The 21303-nt window shown below is 39.4% G+C and overlaps 1 protein-coding gene across 1 annotated transcript in view; it reads left to right on the plus strand.

Annotated features, from left to right (window-relative positions):
* LOC145395718 (ionotropic receptor 93a-like) overlaps positions 1-21303 on the plus strand; it is a 58546-nt gene that overhangs the window by 10977 nt on the left and 26266 nt on the right. The window contains exons 5-8 of the mRNA XM_080269258.1: positions 1669-1828; positions 3228-3493; positions 4458-4592; positions 19854-20040. Of these exons, the coding sequence (XP_080125384.1) occupies positions 1669-1828; positions 3228-3493; positions 4458-4592; positions 19854-20040 (748 nt within the window). The remainder of the gene's footprint in view (positions 1-1668; positions 1829-3227; positions 3494-4457; positions 4593-19853; positions 20041-21303) is intronic.

Consider the following 21303-nt stretch of genomic DNA (forward strand, 5'->3'; position numbering starts at 1 on the left):
TATTTTCATCTTCCTAACATAATCAGCAGAACTGAGAAGGATAGATGGATGGGAAGATGACGATGGAGTTGTAAATAATATACCATAGCGTCTTGTAGTCGTGTTCGATGGTAAAGGAAATGATCTGGAGGGTATGCCATAGGAAGATGATGAAGCTGCAAATGTAAAAAATCTGTAATATTCCGGTACTTTTTCCATATGGGACTTCAATTATAGCTGTACTACTACTACTACTACTGCTACTACTACTACTACTACTACTACTACTACTATTATTATTATTATTATCAGTTGTTGTTGTTGTTGTGATAGCGAAGCTGGTATTGTTTTCAGTCTGTCCATCTTTCTGTCCGTCTGTCTGTGTTTCTGTTGGCACGATAACTTCACAACTGCTCGATATATCTTTACAAATGGTACAGGCCTGTAGTACATAAAAAATCGATCACGAGTTCGAAATTGGTGAAAGTAGGTCAAGCTCTGTGTGTCTGTTTCCATGATAAATTCGCAACCACTCAAGTTATCATCACAGAATTTTACAGGTGTGTAGTAGGGATAAAAATCTTCACGTTCGAAATTGGTGAATTTGGGCCAAGATCTGTGTGTCTGTTACCATGATAACTTTGCAACTGTTCAAGATATAATCACAAAATTATACAGATGTGTGGTAGGGATGAAAATCTACGAGTTCGCAATTGTTGAAAGTAGCTCAAGGTCAAGGTCATAGCCCAAGTCGCGCTACATACAGTATGTATCGGCTTGTGACTAGTGTGATTCCCTCATTGGGAGGGCTTCTAGTTATCACCCACCTTACGAGGCAGAGCAATAATGTTTTTCCCTGCCTCAATGTGTGTGTGTGTGTGTGTGTGTGTGTGTGTGTGTGTGTGTGTGTGTGTGTGTGTGTGTGTGTGTGTGTGTGTGTGTGTGTGTGTGTGTGTGTGTGTGTGTGTGTGTGTGTGTGTGTGTGTGTGTGTGTGTTCCCATTATACCTTTCTTGATCGGCTTGAACTATCAACGGACACCTTCTTTGTCTCAAGATATGGCCAAAATCTTGGCCAAGTTCAAAAGTGGGCACTCGGGGTCAAGGTCAGGGTCACCAAAATGCCTGCCAAAGGTCAACTACTTTTTATTGCCCGCCTTTAGCACCATTATATCTTATGAACAGCTTGAACTATCAACATGAATCCTTCAGGGTATCAAGATATGGCCAAAATCTTGGTAGAGTTCGAAAGTGAGCACTCGGGGTAAAGGTTTAGGTCAGAAACATGGGTGCCAAAAAAAAATACAGTATTATATATAGCCTGCCTGTGGCACAATTATATCTCATAAACGGCTTGAGCTATCAACAGGAAACCTTCAGCATTTCAAGATATGGTCAACATTTTGGACTTGCCCAACAGCATATTCTGGCGGGCGATTAGCATTCAGATTCCGAATGCCTTATTTTCATTCTTTATTATTATTATTATTATTATTATTATTATTATTATTGATATTATTATTATAATTATTATTTTCGTTTTTATAATTATTCAATGGTTATTATTATTATTATTATTATTATTATTATTATTCTAATTGTTCGAGAACAAATTCTTTCCTATAGTTCGATGTAACAAATGGCTATAACATCTACAAACGTAGCCTCTATATTTCTAACAATGTTTCTAGATGGGATCTGACCTTTGCCTATGATCAAACTGCTGCTAAATTCGCCATGGCAACGCCGGTCATAGCACCCAGTTGGCTGAGCTTCTGCTACCCACTGAGTGGCCAAGTGTGGATCGGTGTCTTGGCTTGTACGCTGACTGTCTGCTTCACACTTGTCAAGGTAAACATGCAAGTGGTCAGGCACGGCAGCATCCAGTATTAGTAATAACAGGCAACAGAAATCGGTTCCTTATGTTATTATTATTATTGGTATTAGTATTATTGTTGTTGTTGTTGATCATGATTATTAATTTAGACGTGGGACAGTCTCAATTAGCAGCCCGGGGCCGTCTTCCAGTGTTAGTCACACACGTAAATATATTTTCACAAGGCAGTTCTTCTGTTTAGCTCCTTCAGGATTTTTACGCAAATGTGCTTTACTCTAGCGAAGCACAATATGGTTCTTCATTTGAGTGAAGTCCCGCACGGTGCCAAATATGTCAATTGCCGTTGTTTTTTATTGTTTTATACTCACCGAGGACAATGATGCATTTAACCCTCTCATGGTCGCGTTTTCTTGTTCTTCCCTTTTATATAACATGGGCCAACAGTATATGGTTTTTATTTAGGTGAAAGTGTCAATGGAGACAGTTGCTTATTCTGGTACCATGAACACTGCCTTGGTCAGGTTAATTCTATTATCTTTTCCAGTTACCTCCAGACGATAGGTTCAAGTGAGTGTTTAACATGAGATTCACAGGTGAAAATCAGAGTGAACGATAAAGGAATATAATGGAAAAATATTAGTTTCATTTTACAGCGAGAAGTACAACGACTCTTCTTGAATGATGTTAGATTCATGGAATAAGAAATTAAAGAATATATATATATATATATATATATATATATATATATATATATATATATATATATATATATTGCTGTTTTTATGCAGCCTATCCTTAAACACTTTGTTGAAATGTATATTTATGGTATAGATGAGTGAAGAATGGGTTTGGATTGTTACTTCTACCCCGAGCCAATACTACTGCCACCACTGTCATGGAAATGGTATGCTACTTCACCCTTGCTGATTTTTTAACCATAGCATGGAATTGTTAAATAATTCTGCTTTCATACAGTTTTAATTTGGTCTGCCATTTTCAAAGATGAAAAAACTTTAGTCATTCCTAATCAAATGAACTCTAACAATATGAATAATAAACCATACCTTCACTATAATCATAATCTGACTATTCCATGACATCTTCACTATTTTAGAGCGTGCTATGTAACGACAAATTACATTAAGAAAAGCAGAAAAAGATCAAAATTACTTTTCGTAACTAGACATACCAAGCAGCTCCGCAAAAAAAAAAAAAAATGGTGTGAATGGCCTCATTAGAACTGTGTCTTCCTAAAGGTAGCAGGTGCGCGGAGTGCACTTTCTTTCATGGCTCGTATAATCAAAACGATTCCACTGTCCGAAACATCACTGCTCGCCCCTATGACACGATAAAGAAACAGTGAGACACTCTTATCGTTGTATAGGTATATCATTGTATATGTATGTTTTACAGATTACAGGGAGAAAAACGTGGCAAACGCGGCATGGAGTGCTGAGTACTGGGTCGGTGGTGACGGAGTCTGTGGGCATCCTGTTGGGCCAGGGACTGTACGGACGCCTCTCAACCAGCCAGTCCAACCACATTGTGGTCGGCACTTGGTTGTTCTTCAGTGTTGTGGTGGGCACAGCATATCGCACCAGCCTCATTGCTTCCCTCACCCTCCCAAGGCTGCCACCCAGACCAGAGACAGTTGAAGAACTAGTCAAAGTAGTTGACAGGTGAGATATCGCAGAACAAACGTTTGGATGGAAAGGTGCTGGATGAAATTGAAATGTAAGTTAATTTTGGGCCCTTTGGTTATTTATCTCTGCTCTATCACTGCATCCAAGTACTTCAACTTTCAGTTCTTTTTTTTCCCTCATTCACCAACACATCACACAGTGAATTAGTTTCACCCAGCAGCTGGTGTTTTATTCAAAACCTTCAAAACCTTACATTCAGACCTGATTGTTCAAAAGCAGGGCAACACTGAAAGAATCAACAAATGGTGTTCTCAAGTACCACGTAATACATCATCCACATAACCATACTTGAAATATTCCATCTCTCAATATTTATCTCCGGCTTTACTTTTTCTTTACTTTATTTACTTTCGTGCTCACCACTCTCGTAACCTTACTCACTTCCACATACATTGTTTTCCAGACAACACTAGCCGTACAGTTTTTCTCTTATGCTTCCTCCACTGTCTGCCTTAATACTGTACATGGACTAGATCCGCACATCCTGTAGCACTTTGGAAATTATTCAGTTCATTGCTTATCGTATATTCAGACAGTTGTGTAACATTATTAATATTATTCCTATACTACAATAGGATAAATACAAGGAATGTGCTGCAATAAACGGTAAAGAAGACCAAATAAAAACACTATAGCTCCTTCATTTTAACGTGCCCACTTTTTTTTTCATTTGTAACTTATTTCACGAAACTCAGAGGGAGGAAGAGACAGTAGTACGTCTCGCTTTCTTTCCCTAGCACTTCTTCGTGACTAGCACCATATCTTGGTTTTCATTTTTTGTCCCAAGTAAGCATTTAGGGTTCAAATATGGGAATTTTAGGCCAATTTTAAAGATAAAAAAATTACCAAATGTATCTTGAAGTTAAGTTTTGGTGTTGCATTATTCTAGGAGCCTTAGTAGAAATACTAATTAAACAAATTTTATTTGTACATGTTACAGGGTGACAATAAGATCTTTTGATGGTTCATACAAGAAGTTCTTTTTAAACTCTGAATCAAGTGCCTATAGAGAACTTGGGAGCATGATTGTCGGAGGAGATGTTATGGACGGACTCAACGCAGCTCTGAAGATGAAGTGAGTTGGTTTTACTTACTGTGATACTTTTTTTTTTTAATAACGGAACAGAGGGTGGAAAAACTAATAACTAAAATCCACACATCAAAATATTAGTGTCCTCGATTCATAAAAATCTGTAACAGTTGTGCTTGAACAGCTGTAGTTTGAAGTTTGGGGGGAAACAACTCTGGGGAAGCAAGTTGCAGAGTGATGGAGTTCAGGGAATAAAATATTTCTGATAGGCAGAGGTTCTGCAATATGGCAGTGTGACATTCCAGTCATGAGCTCTACCAGATGCCCATGTAGCACAGGGGAAGGCATGGAGAGGTGGCACAGTAGATGCAACTTCGTCTGAGCATTTGCCAAAAAAGTATGTTAAATAATGGAAGGGACGCAATATTCCTTCTTACCTGTAGGGGAGGGGGTTTATTTGTATTATCAGGGTTACTGATAATTCTAACAGCTTTGTTCTGAATATTGTCTAGTTGTTTTAGTGCAACCTGTCCTAATCCATTCCACAAGCGTGAGCAATACTCAAGCTGAGAGCACACATAAGTCTTATAAACAATAGCTAACTGTTCATCAGTGAATGAGCTATGAACTCTGTACAATAATCCAAAATTTTCTGACATGAGAGGTCCAGCTGAGGGCACTGTTAAGTGAAACACCAAGAATGTCATTAGTTTTGGAGATAGGAATATGAGTACTGTAGCACTGAAGATAATATAGGAATCTGGCAATACCTGTCTATTAGTAAACTGTATATATTTGGTTTTACTAGCATTAAATGAGACAAAGTAATTTTGTCACCATTCAGTGATCCTATATATGTCTTCATTTATGGAGACGGCTGTACCGAGTTGTGAATTAGATTATTAACCCTTCCATACACGGGGGCATGGTGAAGAATCCAACCGCTCACACTCTTCCGACGCAGGATCCATCCAAGTGAAATCAACCGCTCACACTTGTCACGGGGTTTTTGATTTAAAATGCAATTATTAAATGATGATGTTAAATAATATTGAAGAGCAGAGACAATGAATTGTCTCGCTAAATCAAGCAATGATTACTTTATACCGACCCGCTTCAGCGACTCTCAGAACGAGAATTTATAAACTTTCTCAACAGTACACAGCAGAGACTAATTACTGACAATCGCTGTTTATTAGTACTGTTAGCCTCTGGAGAAAGTGACTTCACTCCTGACAATAAATAACTAATACTATTAATAATATCAGGTTCTTGCTGATGTGTAACTCCTAGAAGGCACAACGGATTTTAAGCTTAATACAACAAGACTGGCCTAAGTACCAGTTATGAATGGCAAAACGTTTATGCAAGCTAGGAGCTATAAGGGAAGTAAGCATAATTGTGGAGAAATGAAACACGAGTTTACATTACATTAAGCTCAAGAAAAAGAACTGTTAAATATATTGATTACAAAGAAATAAATTTAACGTTACATCTCAAAATGAATTCAAAATAAAGAGATCGCACTTACTCACTCACTCAAAAGCTACATTCTTACGCCTAGAAAAAAACAACATGCGGCGCAGCCGGCCAGCATGTGAGGAAACAGCACACTTAACCCCTTAACCGCGGGGCGTCACTTTCGTGACGCTTGGGAGCAAGGGATCATACCGCGGGGCGTCGCTTTTGTGATTCTGTGTTATTTTGAATTCACCCGGGCTTCCAAGTGGGGGCTTGTATCATCTATCAGTACTGCCAATGTCCAACACTAGTCAGCACTCCTAATCTCATCTGTACTCCCATCCATTGTTGACAATTTAGCCATTTCTCCCTCTTCTTGACTCCCCTCCCTACCCCCCCTCCATTACCCTATCCTCTCGCCTGCCCGGCCGTGCTACGCTAAGTAAATCTTCCCTGGAATTTTTCACTGATTTCATCCATTGAAATAAGCCCTATGTCCTATTCTTATACCAAATAATATATACAAGAAAGAAATAAGGTAAGTGAGAGTGCCATACACCTGGAATTGGCTAATTATCACCTGACAACACCTCACGTGCACTCGTTCGCTAATTTTTGCTGTTTTTTTCCCCTTGAAATATGCCGTATAATCTATTTTCGTAATAAATATACATGTAAGGAGGGAAGGGAGAAGTCTAAGTGATATTTACATTCACCTGGAACTACCTAATTTATAATGTATTGTCTAGATTTCCTGCCAATCATATCAGTGCTAGACAAAGCTGTTTCAAGATATAACATTGGTAACTCTGAATATATATCTCCTAAGTAGGCCTCTAATCTATTTTCGTAATAAATATACATGTAAGGAGGGAAGGGAGAAGCCTAAGTGATATTTACATTCACCTGGAACTACCAAATTTATAATGTATTGTCTAGATTTCCTGCCAATCATATCAGTGCTAGACTTAGCTGTTTCAAGAAGTAATATTGGTAACTCTGAATAACCCCTAGCAGACCTCCAGGCTGGCCCTCCGTTATCAGTTCACTCTCATGATCCGAAGCGAGAGTACGTATGTTTCTTCTTGCTGACTTCAAGGCCTTTTTTCACCCCCATGCAAATGGCCCTGTGACCTTTACCCCCTACTAAACCTCGTGTGGAAAGAGGTAAAGGGCTGACAATTGATAAAAGAGTGACTACGATCTTTCTATTGAGTAAAACAGTGCAAGTGGAATTGTAAATAATGTGTAAATAATGTGTAAACAGCAAGTGAAAGTAATGAATGTAAATATACGTGAACAATGGAAAATAGTTTTATAAGTTATTTCAAGTGACAGTGCACAACACAGTGTAAATAAAATAGAAATGTAAATAACGTAAATAAAATAGAGAACGTAAATAGAAATGTAAATGAGTAGTATTATAAGAATACGAGTATATACCCTAGGAGTAATGAAAGTGAAAGTTTCACTCTAGCATGTTTGAATGCTATGAGTTATGAGAGTGAAGATGAAAGTGACATTCACTCTCAATGCCAGTATACAGGACGAGAAAGTGAATGCTACATATTTTACTGAAAGAAATTGAATCCCTACAGTGACAATAAACTAATATTACTGAAGGAAACTTATGGATAAAGACTGTAGATATATATAAGTGTTATATAGTAATAGAAATATAAAGTGTGAGGGGTTTTATGAATAATAAATGACAGACTACCAAGAGCGAACTAGTGCCAGTGCGACGATCAGACGCGCTCATAATTTCCATTCCTTTCACAGTTTTTTTTTTTTTAGTATGGATCCCAAACTACTTGAAAATTGTAGAATAGTGTTTATAGTGTTTGTATCTGGCTGTGGTAATCATATTACGGGTTGTCGTGAAGTGTAAAGTGGAGACTTCGTTACCCTACTTCAGAGGTCTCCACAAGTCCTACGGTAACCGACGAAGGCTCAACAATCATTCCAGGAGAAAGCTGATGGTATGTGCCATAAGCATATGTAATTTTATTATTCTAGGACTAATAACTGATTTTTGGCAAATATTTTTTGAGAGTCTGTCGGAGCCCAAATAACCCCGCGGCACACGCAAGTCATTGGTAAACAAGCCTGCGGTGTAGGGGTTAACTAAACTCTTAAACCTAGGAAAATACAAAAAGGAAATATTGGTCAATGAATGTAGTGTATCACCAAAGAAGGGTGGGAGCCTGGGGAACTGTAGTCTAGTGGAGTCTGGGTGCTAGCTGACCTCTAACTCTCTCACTGCTGGAGCACAGAACCTCACTCCGCCACGACAGACACTTGACTGACTTCGAATACGATGCGTGTGGTAGGAATATGCACAGGCCACCGGAAGAAGGCGTGGCCAACGGTCGAGGCAAGCAGGGGCGAACAATAAAAAACAATAATATCGCTCAGTAGAGCACTTAATGACGTGCATTAGATCGGTCACTTTTGAAACAGTGACGAATGTTTTGAAAAGTATACCACCGAAATGGAGAGAGAAACGGTTAACTGAACGATACACAGTGAGTTTTCCACCAATAGTTCGTGGTTTCTCACAAAAGGAAAATGTCGCGAATTTGATTCGTGACAACACTCTTTTCACACAGACCTCACGCTCCCCACATTCCTCACTCAGTGATTTGTGTGGCTTAAAAAAATTATTACAATCATTTCATTCCCCTGCCCTAGTTTTTAACTGTATTGTTATGAAACTGATGCATGTTACAAATGAATAAGTGATCTTCCTAATGAATGAAAAAATAAGTAAATAAAGGATATAAAACACCATACTTTATCAATTAGTAATGTATTCATTTACTCACTGACATATATACAGTACTCACACACCGTATTTTTTCCACAGCAGTTTGTTGTTGTGCGTGATGAACGACTATTATTACGTATGCTATAATTTTTTTTTAGTATAGCCAGAAGTGTCATTGTTTTACGAAATGGATCACAGATAAATGCTCTACATTATTCTATAACCATTGCCGAAATGTTTATGTGTCTGTGAATACAGGGGCATTGAATAAATAAGTGAATTTTACAATATGGTAATTCCTTTTTTTTTTTTAATTGTTTTTTTTCGTTCATTAGGAAGAGCATTCATTAATTTATAACATAAACCAGTTTCAAAACAATACAGTTATAATAAGGACGGGGGAATGATATAATTAAAATCAGTTTCTGATACCACACGAATCGCTGAGTGAGGAGGGTGGGGAGCATGAGGTCTGGGCTGGCGACAGACTGTCACTCAGTACTTGGAAGTGGTTGAACTCAGGTGGCGTGGAAAGAGGGCGAGAGGGTTAAGTTTGTGAATGGGTGTTTAAGTGTGAATGAGCTGTGAAGTGTTGAGTCATCTAGGTATGAATGAATTGATTGTGAGTGACAGACAAGAGATTATTAATATGAATTTCGAATAGGGTTTGAGCCAGAACTGATCCTTGTGGCACGCTGTTGGTCATTGAGGGATATTTGAATATACATAACTCTACATTTACTCTTATATTTCTGTCGCTCCAATATGAGGAAGTCAGAGGAACAAAAGATGTTAGTCCATCACAAGGGAGTTTAGACACAGGGAATGGTGCCACACCCTGTCCAAAGCTTTAGAAATATCAAAGGCTACTGCATCGGTTTCTCCATGTTGGTCAACTGATTGCTGGATGGTGTGAGTCAGGAGATTGAGTATATCAAATGTGGATCTTTTGTGGCGAAAAACCATACTGCCAATCACTAATTAAGTTGTTGAATTCAGTATGTTTAATTATGTGCTTATTCACTGCAATTTCAAATACTTTACCAAGAGAAGACGTGATATAGATTGGTCTGTAATCAGAGGGGTCAGTGGAACTTCCTTTTTTCAGAACTGGGTTGATATTGGCTTCTTTCCAAGAATTAGGGAATGAAGAAATACATAAGCATAACCTGAATAATTTAGGTGGAACATAAGCAAGTTCTGGGGAGCACTTTTTCAAAACAGTTGGAGGAATTCAATCTGGGCCTGAAGCTTTGTTGGTTGGTAAATGGTCTAAGGTGGATTGTATGTATCTAGTATGTATTTTAAGTGGAGCAATATCGGGAGAGTCAAGTTCTAGTACTGGGACGTTCTAGCTGACTTCTTGTAACGTAGCAATTCTTGCAGATGTACTAGTAAGAATAACTGCTTTTCCACGTGAGTCATTTGTAATATTATCCTCTGAAGACTGTAGTGGGGAGTGTGCAATGACTTCTTACATAATTGTTTCGTATTTCGGAGATAAATTGACTGACATATGATAAGTTACTGGGATGTTTGCATAAATAAATTTTATTCTTTTATGTATGTAAATCATTTGTCATATACATTTCCAGTAGAAGAAAAAAAAAAAAACTATCGTACTGTATAAGAAAATGAAAAAGGAAAAATGTATCGGCATTATCATTTATTTACGAGTATTTTTGTTCTGCTTTGCATACCGTATATTGTACATTGTATTTCATTACTGTTTAAAGTGACATAATTTAATATGATGATTTTTAAAAATGAGTCCGAATCAGTGTGTAAGCACCAGATCCCGTTCCTTGAAGTCCAGCAGTCCCTCTACGTACTGTTCCATACACCTTCACATGTCACCACTTCGGCACTAACATCCACCGTCCATATTTAAACCATGCTAAGGCTGCCTCACACAGGACTAGTGTACTGGTATCAGAGAGGTTGTTGTTTCGACATTTTAGCGGGTCTGAGAGCAGATCAGTAAAGTCTGCTTTTTAACGAAAATCAAATCCATGAACTGTTCCCTGCCCAAGCAGGGATTTGAACTCGCATCCACTGGGATATGAGAACACATTTTTACCGACTAGGCCACCGATAGATAAGGATAATTATCACCCACGGTCCATTTCTTAAGTCTTATATATCGTCCACCTTTAGCAAGGTGGAACAATAATATTGCCAGCGTCTGTGTGTCTGTCTGTCTGTGTGTCTGTATTTGTATCTGGTCTCAACATGTCTCGAAAAACTGTGGATGAATTTTCACTAATCCTTTGGGAAATAGCAACTATGTGGATGTGCACAAGCCTATTACTTTTGGCATGGATTTGATCAGTGACAGCATAATGTCAGCTGCCATAGGTTTATTAATATGGATGGGCTTTTTGCGAACCGCGGTGACTGAATTCCGTAGAGTTTTGTGATTTTTTTTTTTTGGGGGGGGGTAGGTAATTTGTACCTTATCCAACGACATGTTTTGGCGGGTGATTAACATTCGGCCCTGGAATGCTTTTGTTAAATTTATTAATGTTTCCTCCGACGACATCGTTGGGCTTTAGGGAGATCTATTGCCATGAAGGGGTAAATGGATGTCCGATGTCCTCACTTGTTTGAAAAATCTCTCCAGCCCTGAATGGCATTGCTTGGAGACAGCATGGATGAAAAGTCAAATATCACCGGACTGAAGGTAACAGTAGAACGTAGGGGTCTGGCTAATGCTTTTGTCGACTGTATTTATTCTCGACCATTTATAGCAGTGACTTCCATGTGATGTAATTACTTAAAACAATTACTTATTATCCGGAGAAGACAAACTATAATTCTGTATGAGGATAATTTGTTTGATATTTTGACCTCACAAAGAGTCATGTCAATAGTTTATGGACAAATAAAGCTGACGGAACGCAAATTATAACTATAATTGAGCAAAACTTATGGAGATTCTTTCTCTTCTTATGTAATTTTTCACAGTATATTATAAATACATTTTTGCCTATGACTCTGAATCTCCAAAACTTTAACACACTGTTCAGAGAGTTAAAAACATGCAGGTAAACACACTGATACAATTTTCCGGAATAGTGAAAAAGGACTTGTTTTAGGTTTAGTGTGTTCCACAAAGCAATGCATCTCTGTTACATACAGGCCTGTACTCTTGTTGGGTAAGAAGGTTCATATGTAGCGTTTTTCTTTTGAATGTGACTGGTTAATATCCTTTTGTACGTTATTTATATAGAGTACGGCGATGTTGGAAGGATTTATATAACATGGAGTATAACAATAAGGCATTATTAGCATAATAAATTGCTTAAGGAAAGATGTTCAGGAGCTTCCTTAGCCAGCGATATTATGGGCCACAATAGCTATTTCAACAGTGACCCCTGTTGTATGAACTAAGTCTGTTATGTCATTCAGAGTGAACCTGTAGTATTGTCAGGCATTTCTGCCACAAATTACAGAGAGAAAATACAACGCATTTACCATGGACTTTTTCCCTTTGCACTAAAATATCAAGCGGTATAGTGACATAAACTTCTAAACTAAGAAACCTGGACTAAATCGCCACAGTTCGTAAATTTTCATACAACATCTATTCGCTATATATCTTACGTTATCATCTTACTATCCCCACACGATTATATGGAAGATCTTTTGAGGATGAAATGCCAGATACGGGTTTCAATAATCCCTTCTTATCGGGCTGAATACAGTGACCTGACTTTATGTAAACCTAAATGGGAAATGCATCCTCCAAGTAAAGGAATTAAGAGACTTGGAAAATGAAGTACTTAAAAAAGAAAAGTGAGATGTTGTACAGTTGTTGTTTAATCCTTTCATGGTCCATATTTCTCACAGCTGAATAAATATTTATTGGTATGAGCCTAAATGAACCATTATTTATGTCTCTACTCTCAGGAGTGGGTTATTAGCATCTAGGACAAAAAGTTGTTTATTTATATATAATTTTCTTTTTTATTTTTTTCGTTTTTAATAACATGACAGATGAAGGAAAAACAAATGAATATATATATATATATATATATATATATATATATATATATATATATATATATATATATATATATATATATATATATATATATATATATATATATATATATATATATATATATATATATATAATCCATGGGGGGATGTGAAATTATGTATTAAAGATGCTTAGATGTAGCTTGAAAATAGAGACAAGGATCTGACTTGTGAAAATCAAGCAGTAAGTTTACTTTATGCCGGTTTACTTCGCCGATTCTCCAAGGACGAGAATTTATAAACTTTCTCAACAGTACAAAGCAGAAACTAATTACTCACACGTGCTGTTTGTTAGTACTGTTAGCCTCTTGAGAAAGTGACTCCACCCCTGACAATCAACAACTAATGCTAATAATGATAAACAGGTTCTTGCTGGTGCATTAACTCCTGGCTGGCACAACAGATTTAAGCTTAATAAAAAAAGCACTGGCCTAAGTACCAGTTATGAATAATGTAAAGCGTCTGTGCAAACTAGGGGCAGCAACTAAAATAAGCTTAATGTGGAGAAATAAAACACGAGTTTAACTACGTTAAGCTCAAAGAAAAAGAACTGTAAATTTATTAATTACAATTAAATATATTTATGTTACATGGTCTCAAAAATGAATTCAAATAACAAAGAGAATACACTCACTCATTCAAAAGCTAACACTTAAGCCTAGAAAAAAACGATAAGAAATACTGGTCAGTGGAGGGGAGCTGAGCGAAATGAACTGGGCACCTATGCAGAACATCAGATGCTGCAGTCTGCTAAACCCTCTGCCAATTCATCGTCTAGGTGGAGATTTCAGGAACTCGCTGTACAACGGCAGTGCTGCCTTACGCTGGGCACAACGATCCTACTCTTGCGACGACTCAAAGCTGACTAACTTCAAACTATGAAAGGGGGCAAGAGATAGCTGTGTTCAAACTTCAACGGTCAACAGAAAGAAAGTGAGCGATATACGCTCACAATAAATCACTCAGTGAAGGCACTGATGTCATGCATAAGAATGATCACTTGTGAAACAGTGAGAAATGTTCTGAAAACCATCCGATCGGAGTAAAATACGAGGACGGTTGAACTGAGTGATGCCCAGTGGGAATTCCAATAGAGTTCATGGTTTTCCCACTTAGGTACTATGTCAAGAATTTATAAATATGCTTGCTTGAATTCATGACATTATGACCCATCAAAATCAAATTTTTCTTTACAAAAATTTTCGATATTCATACATATAAATCCTAACTCAGTCACATAAGATTCACACTGCGCTTTGTGTACTATCCTGCTACAGGAGAAAATCACAGTCACCCATGAGCGTAAAAACCTCGTATTTACTTTAATAGAAGCAAGCTTGAGGAAAAAACTCCATGACGATGGTGAAAAATCCTGTACTCAGGTCAAACTGAGTGAAAAGTTCGCTACATTTACATTAACAACTAATTGTTATGTAGCGTGATGTATGTAATACACGGTGGAGATGTGACAGTTGTGGTGTAACAGTGCCTACGTGCAAAATTATGTAATACAAATCGATAGTAAATAATGACGACAAGGCGGAAGAGAAGAGGCAGCAGCATGCGGCAGAGACGATCAGCTGATCTCCATAACAAAATTGCTACACCGGTGAGCTGCACCTGTGAAAGCAATCAAAGTGGAGCATCAAAAGTGTCAGTGCGACAAACAATCTTTATTAAATTACAATTTCTCTGGCTAGTAGTCAGTATGTACGCTACAAAAAGTACGCCCTAGCCGAAAATTTTAAGTGGCAGCCAAGCTTTGTACATTTGAGGTCGCCATTATTTTCTTATTGGATACATTATTAACCAGGAAACGTGGTCCAACTGAGCAAAAAGACTGGGCTCCTGTGCAGGACATCAAACACTGCAATTCGCTGGGACCCAGTTTACTGGTTAAACCCTAAACCTACATTATTATTAACCAGGAAACGTGGTGAAACTGAGCAAAAAGACTGGGTGCCTGTGCAGGACATCAAACACTGCAATTCGCTAAGCCAAAGGACCCAGTTTACTGGTTAAATCCTACTCTACACTTACGATTAACATTGGCATGCTGAGAATCCCTACGCAACCTTGGGCAGGTCACATTATAACACCCGCCGTGGGTGTGAACACTCATGTGGATAATGTGCATTCTCCAGGAATCCTTAGGGAGGCCTACAGCTCGAGACACCACAAGGTAATTCAAATACAGCCTCAGATTGTCTCTGCGGGATTCTCGAACTTCCCCCTTAACCTACGGTACATATGTACACACAGGTTCTGGACGTAATGTGTCCTGTGGGACACCAACGGGCGAGACATCAGATCTGCACACACATTACCACTGCCCTGTCTCTCAACTGCTTCGGAGATAGTGGGTGATGATTCAAACGGCACAGGAAGGACATGCCCCCGATTGGTGGTATGTGGACACACATTGCAGGAGCGCACAAAACTATCTATTTCCAGTCCCATTCCTGGCCAGAAAAAGTCAACACGGATACGACCCTTGGTTTTCCTTTTGCCCATGTGACCTCCTGAGGCTGAACAATGACCCCATTCTAACACTGCTAGGCGATACTTAGCGGGAACGACAAACTACAGTCGAACTTCGCCCTGGGGTGTTCGTGACTCACGGTACAGCCGTCCTTCTTTACGAAGAAACTTGGCTTGACCTCCCCTTGAATACTTAATCACTCTACCCTTTTGTTTCTTCCACATGGCAGCAAGTGTCAGGTCAGAATGTTGTTCTTGAAGAACATCTTGGCTACAAATCAGATCTTGTGACGATGCAATGTTCAGCTGGGTGACATAGTTCAGAGCCTCAGCCATGGCTCGTGTTACTGTAGCCTAAGTCTGAGTAGCGTCATCTATGGTGCAACTATACTTGGCACCGGGAATATTGCCTATGATCAGGTCAAACAAAGGTTCTGGTATGACAACTATGACTGTCGTACCAGTGTAAAATGGAGATGCCACCTGGATACATGCCTCAGGGAACAATCTCACTGATCCATTAATAAGCTTAGCTTGGATCTGTCGACCTGTGTACTCCTCAGGCCGAACTAGACTCTGCCTGACAGAGCAACCTGAGGAACCATTGTCTCTCAGGACCTTTACAGGAATGCCTTCCACAAACCCTGGCTGAAAAAGAAAGGCACTGTTGCCTGTGGGAAGGCCTGTGGAGGATGCAGCCACCCACTGATGAGGCTGCTGAATGAATGATGTGGCAAACATGGTGCCCTGAGAATTAGATACCTGAGGGGTCGTACTCACCGTCTGGGGAGATTGAGCGTTGACCTCCTGTGGCAGTGTTCACTGTTGCTAGGGGACTAGTGAACTGTAGGGAAGTACCTGTACTGGTGGGGTTGGCACCACTGTGCGCTTGTTGTGGAATGAAGGCTGCATTTGCATCCTGCCTCCGATACACTAAAGTCGATTGTCCTGACTGAGGATTACGTGGTTTGTCCTTGCCCTACTGCTGCTGGTTAAGGTTCTGCTTGTCATACCGCTTCCACTCAGGTTTCTGGGTATTTTGCCCCTGGTCCTTCTTCTGAGGTTTGTTTGGACCTTGGCCATTATTCTGAGAATGGCCTTGTTGGTGGGGTTCAGTCTGAGACGGTTTCCCAGATTTGTCATCTTTCCTGTTCCAGGTGTGTTGCTTACGAGTTTGATACCCATATGCAGTGAAGAATGCATCAGCCTTCTCCACCATTTGGCTGGCATCCCTTACCTGGCAGATCTTAAGCTGAGCCATAAGCTCAGGAGGCCATGACTTTTCTAGCTGCGTGCACAGCATAAGGTCAATTATCCCCTCACGCGTGCAGAGTTTCATCTTTCTCCATCCACTCATCTCAGTAAGCAGTAAGCCGATCAAAAACTGAACGGCAGTGTCTTTTTCTTGTAAATGTGCCCTCATAAACTGACTCTTGGCGCCGTCAACTGAGACCGTACGATGTAACGAGTGCAGCCTTCATCATCTCATATGTGAGATTGTCTCCACAAATTCTGTGGAGAATATCGAGGGCAGAGCCCTCAAACGAGCTAAGAAACTGGAGCCGCTTAGCTGCCTCATCCAGTTGGTACAGCTGAGCCATGTCTTCGAAACGACCTATGAATGGCTCGATTTGCTTGCGTTCCTTGTATGGAGGAAGCTTGATGTGTGGAGTCGCCAGAACATGTGCAGGAAGAGCGCTCGTGGAGCTTGGTTTAGCTGCACCAGATGTGTCTGAAGCCAAGGAGTCTCGTTTGAGCTTCAGCATCTCAAGTTCATGTTTCTCACGTGCCTTGCGCTTGGCACGTTCATGTTCTCGTTGTTCTTGCTCGTATTCACATTCTCTTTCGCGTTGTTCTCACTCGTATTCATGTTCTCTTTCACGTTGTTCACGCTCGTGTTCACGTTCTTTTTTGCGTTGTTCTAACTCGTATTCACGTTGTTTTTGCTCGTGTTGACGTTCTGTCTCGCGTTCCTCGCACTGTTCTCGCTCATGTTTGTGTTGAATTCTACGTTCTTCACGAGCATCATTCTCACGTTGCTGCTCGTAACTAAACCGAGAGGACGTAGTTCTTGATTTGTTCGGGGTCACTAAGCCCCATATCTTTGGCTTCCTATACATATATATTAGTAGTCATGATGCTAACTCAATTAAGGCTGAGTAAACTAAAGACTAAGCACTGACTGCTATTTTGCAGAGAAATGCCAATAATCAAGAGTAAAGAATATAGGCACAGGTTGGTGGTTACCAGTTTTATCTAGTTAAACTGATAAGGAAAGAAAATTTAAAAAAACACACAATTGAATGTGAAAACTATTACGTAAAATTGATAGTGATGAATTAATAACCACTAGTAAGATAGTTCCTATAGACTTTAATGACCTAAGTGTGAGTGAGTGAGTGAGTGAGTATTATCTTGTTAATAACTTTAGAGTTAGGAGTTAATATCTTGGAATGAGGTCGTCAAATGTCACGGGGGGATGTGAGTTTATATATTAAAAATGCTTAGATATTGCTTGAAAATAGAGACAAGGAATTGACTTCTGAAAATCAAGCAGTAAGTTTAATTTATGCTGGCTTACTTCGCTGATTGTCCAAGGATGAGAATTTATAAACTTTCTCAACAGTACACAGCAGAAACCAATTACTAATGCGTGCTGTTTGTTAGTACTGTTAGCCTCTTGAGAAAGTGACTCCACCCCTGACAATCAATAACTAATGCCAATAATGATAAACAAGTTCTTGCCGGTGCATTAACTCCTGGCTGGCAAAACGGATTTAAGCTTGATACAAAAGAACCGGCCTAAGCACCAGTTATGAATAATGTAAAGAGTTTGTGCAAACTAGGAGCGGCAACTAAATTAAGCTTAATATGGAGAAATAAAACACGAGTTTAACTACATTAAGCTCAAAGAAAAAGAACTGTAAATTTATTAATTACAATGAAATAAATTTTGGTTACAAGAGTCTCAAAAATGAATTCAGATAGCAAGGAGAATACACTCACTTGCTCATTCAAAAGCTAACACTTAAACTTAGAAAAAAATGAAAAGAAATACTTGTCAGTGGAGGGGAGCTGAGCGAAATGAACTGGGCACCTGTACAGGACATCAGATGCTGCAATTCTCTAAACCCTCTTCGCCAATTCACCGTCTAGGTGGAGATTTCAGGAACTCACTGTACAATGGCGGCGCTGCCTTACGCTGGGCACAACTATCTTACTCTCGCGACGACTCAAAGCTGACTAACTTCAAACTATGAAAGAGGGCGAGGGATGGTCGTGTTCGAACTTCAACGGCCAATGGAAAGAAAGTGAGTGATATACGCTCACAATAAATCACTCAGTGAAGGCACTGATGTCGTGCATAAGAATGATCACTTGTGAAACAGTGAGAAATTTTCTGAAAACCATCCGATTGGAGTAAATACGAGGACGGTTGAACTGAGTGATGCCCAGTGGGAATTCCAGTAGAGTTCGTGGTTTTCCCACTTAGGTACTATGTCATGAATTTATTAATACGCTCGCGCAAATTCGTGACACCTCCATTCATAAAATATCAACCTACGGACCTGAACAGCTGTAGGCTGAAGTTTGGGAGGAAACAACTATGGGGAAGCGAGATCCAGAGAGATGCTGTTTGGGGAATAAAAGATGCCCGTGTAGCACGAGAGAAGACATGGAGAGGTGGCACAATGGACGTAACTTCGTAAAATAACGCAAGGGAGGCAACATTCCTTCTTACTTGTAGGGGAGGAAGTTTATTTGTAATTCCAGGGTTATTATTAATTCCAACAGCTTTGTTCTGAATTTTATCTAGTTGTTTTAGTGCAACCTCTCCACATACATTCCACTAGGGTGAGCAATATTCAAGCTGAGAGCGCACATGACTCTTATAATTTATAGCTAACTGCTCATCATTGAAGAAGTTACGGACTCTGTACAATAATTCAACTTTCTTTGAGGCGGTTTTAGCAAGTGATCTGACATTAGAAGTCCAGCTAAGGGCACTGTTAAGTGAGACACCGAGAATTGGAGATGGAAATATTAGTAGCATTGAAGATAACATAGGAATCTGGCAATATCTGTCCATTAGTAAACTGTATATATTTGATTTTACTAACATTAAATGAGACAAGGTTGTCTTCACCCCATTCAGTGATCTTAGTTAAGTCTTGATTTATAGAGATGGCTGTACTGAGTTATGAGTTAGAGCTAGTAAACCTTTTTAATGGGTAAGTGTGAATGAACTGTACGAATAGCCTGAATAATTTAGCTAGAACATAAGCAAGTTTTGGGGATCACTATTTCAAAACAACTGGAGAAATTGGATCTGAGCCCGGAGCTTTGTTGGTTAGTAAATTGTCTAGAATGGATTTTACGTATCTTTTCTGTATTCTAAGTGGAACAGTTTTAAGTGGATCAATTTTATATTAAGTCAGTTGAAAAGCAATTTGGCAACTGAATTTGAAGGACCAGGAACGTGCTACTTGTAGGTGGGGAAAGCGTCTGGGTGAATTATTACATTTTTGCTATTTTTGTATTTATTTCAGAAGTGCTCATATTAGTTCTCCTGTGAACCTGCAGCTGATAATATCCCGGAACTTTGCTAAACTAGACGGCACTTCCCCCTTGTATATAGGAAAGGAAAAGCTGCTACAGGTTTCTTTAGCCTGGCCAGTGCCTCATGATGCCCCCTACACACCTCAGATTGATAAATGTCTGAGGATTATATCGCAGGTGGGTAAGAGAATTTTTAGTCTTCTGGCTTAATATGTTTTTTACACGAAATCACTCCTTCTCTGAGTAACAATAACTCCAGATAGCAATATTTTTACAGATATTATCGTAGTAAAGAAGTTATTCATTTCACAAGGATGATCTTACATATTCTGTTTTTGCAACCTCCAAGCACTTTTACCCAGTTGCGGATAAATCCCTAGTAGTGAACGAGTCATACAGCACCCTACCCGTATCCCTGACCGCCTTGAAGAGAGGTCCAACATACTTGACCTCTTCCTAACAAATGATCCTTCTGCTTACACTGTTAATCTTTCCTCTCTGTTGGGCTCCTTTGATCAGAATTTTATTACCTTGACCAGTCTTATCAATCTGGTATGGCTTGTGCACCCCCCAAAGAAACGTCGTCTGTGGCACTCTGGAGCTGCAGATTGGAAGGCCCTCAGGCAGTACATCTTTGATTTTCCCTGGAATGATTATTGCTTCCAGGCTGGGAGCCATCTGAGTGTGCTTTGCTCACTACGGAGGTTATTCTCTCAGGCATGGAAGCATGCATTCCCTTCTCATATCCTTTGACTAATGGAAGAATGCCTTGGTTTAATCACGCTCGTTCTAATGCTGTCCACAACAAGGAGAGGGCCTATAAAAGGTACCAGAGTCAACCCACCCCTGAATCTCATCTTTCTGCCCGGAATCGTGCTAGTCTGTTCTTCGCTCTGAAAAAAATAATTTCATCTGTACTAAATGCTCTCAACTCTCTAACTCGAATTCTTCCCGCTCCTTCTGGCACATTGCCAAAAACCTTTCTAAGAACTTTACCGCTTCATCCTTCCCTCCTTTATTTCTTTTACCGATAAAGCAGATCTCATCGCTCAGACTTTCTTCTCCAATTCCACCTTAGACGACGCCGGTGCTTTTCCTCCATAACTTCCCCCCTATGACTTCCTCATAGCTGACATTAAAATTTCTTCAGGTGATGTATTTTGTACCATCAGTGGCCTTAATTCTAACAAGGCATATGGTCATGATGGAGTCCCTCTTGTCCTCAAGAACTGTGCTTCTGTGCTTACACCCTGCCTAGGTAGACTCTTTCGACTTTGTTGTTCAACTTGTACCTATCCTTCATGCTGTATGTTTGCTCTTATTCAGCCAGTCCCAAAGAATGGTGACCATTCACAACCCTTTAACTATCGCCCAATTTCTTTAATATCCTGTGTCTCAAAAGTTTTCGAGTCAATTCCCCTCCCAAAAAAATTTAAATCA

Source organism: Coenobita brevimanus, chromosome 33 (assembly GCF_032717465.1).
Source record: "Coenobita brevimanus isolate Jiangsu-jjx chromosome 33, ASM3271746v2, whole genome shotgun sequence".
Taxonomy (NCBI): Eukaryota; Metazoa; Arthropoda; class Malacostraca; order Decapoda; family Coenobitidae; genus Coenobita; species Coenobita brevimanus.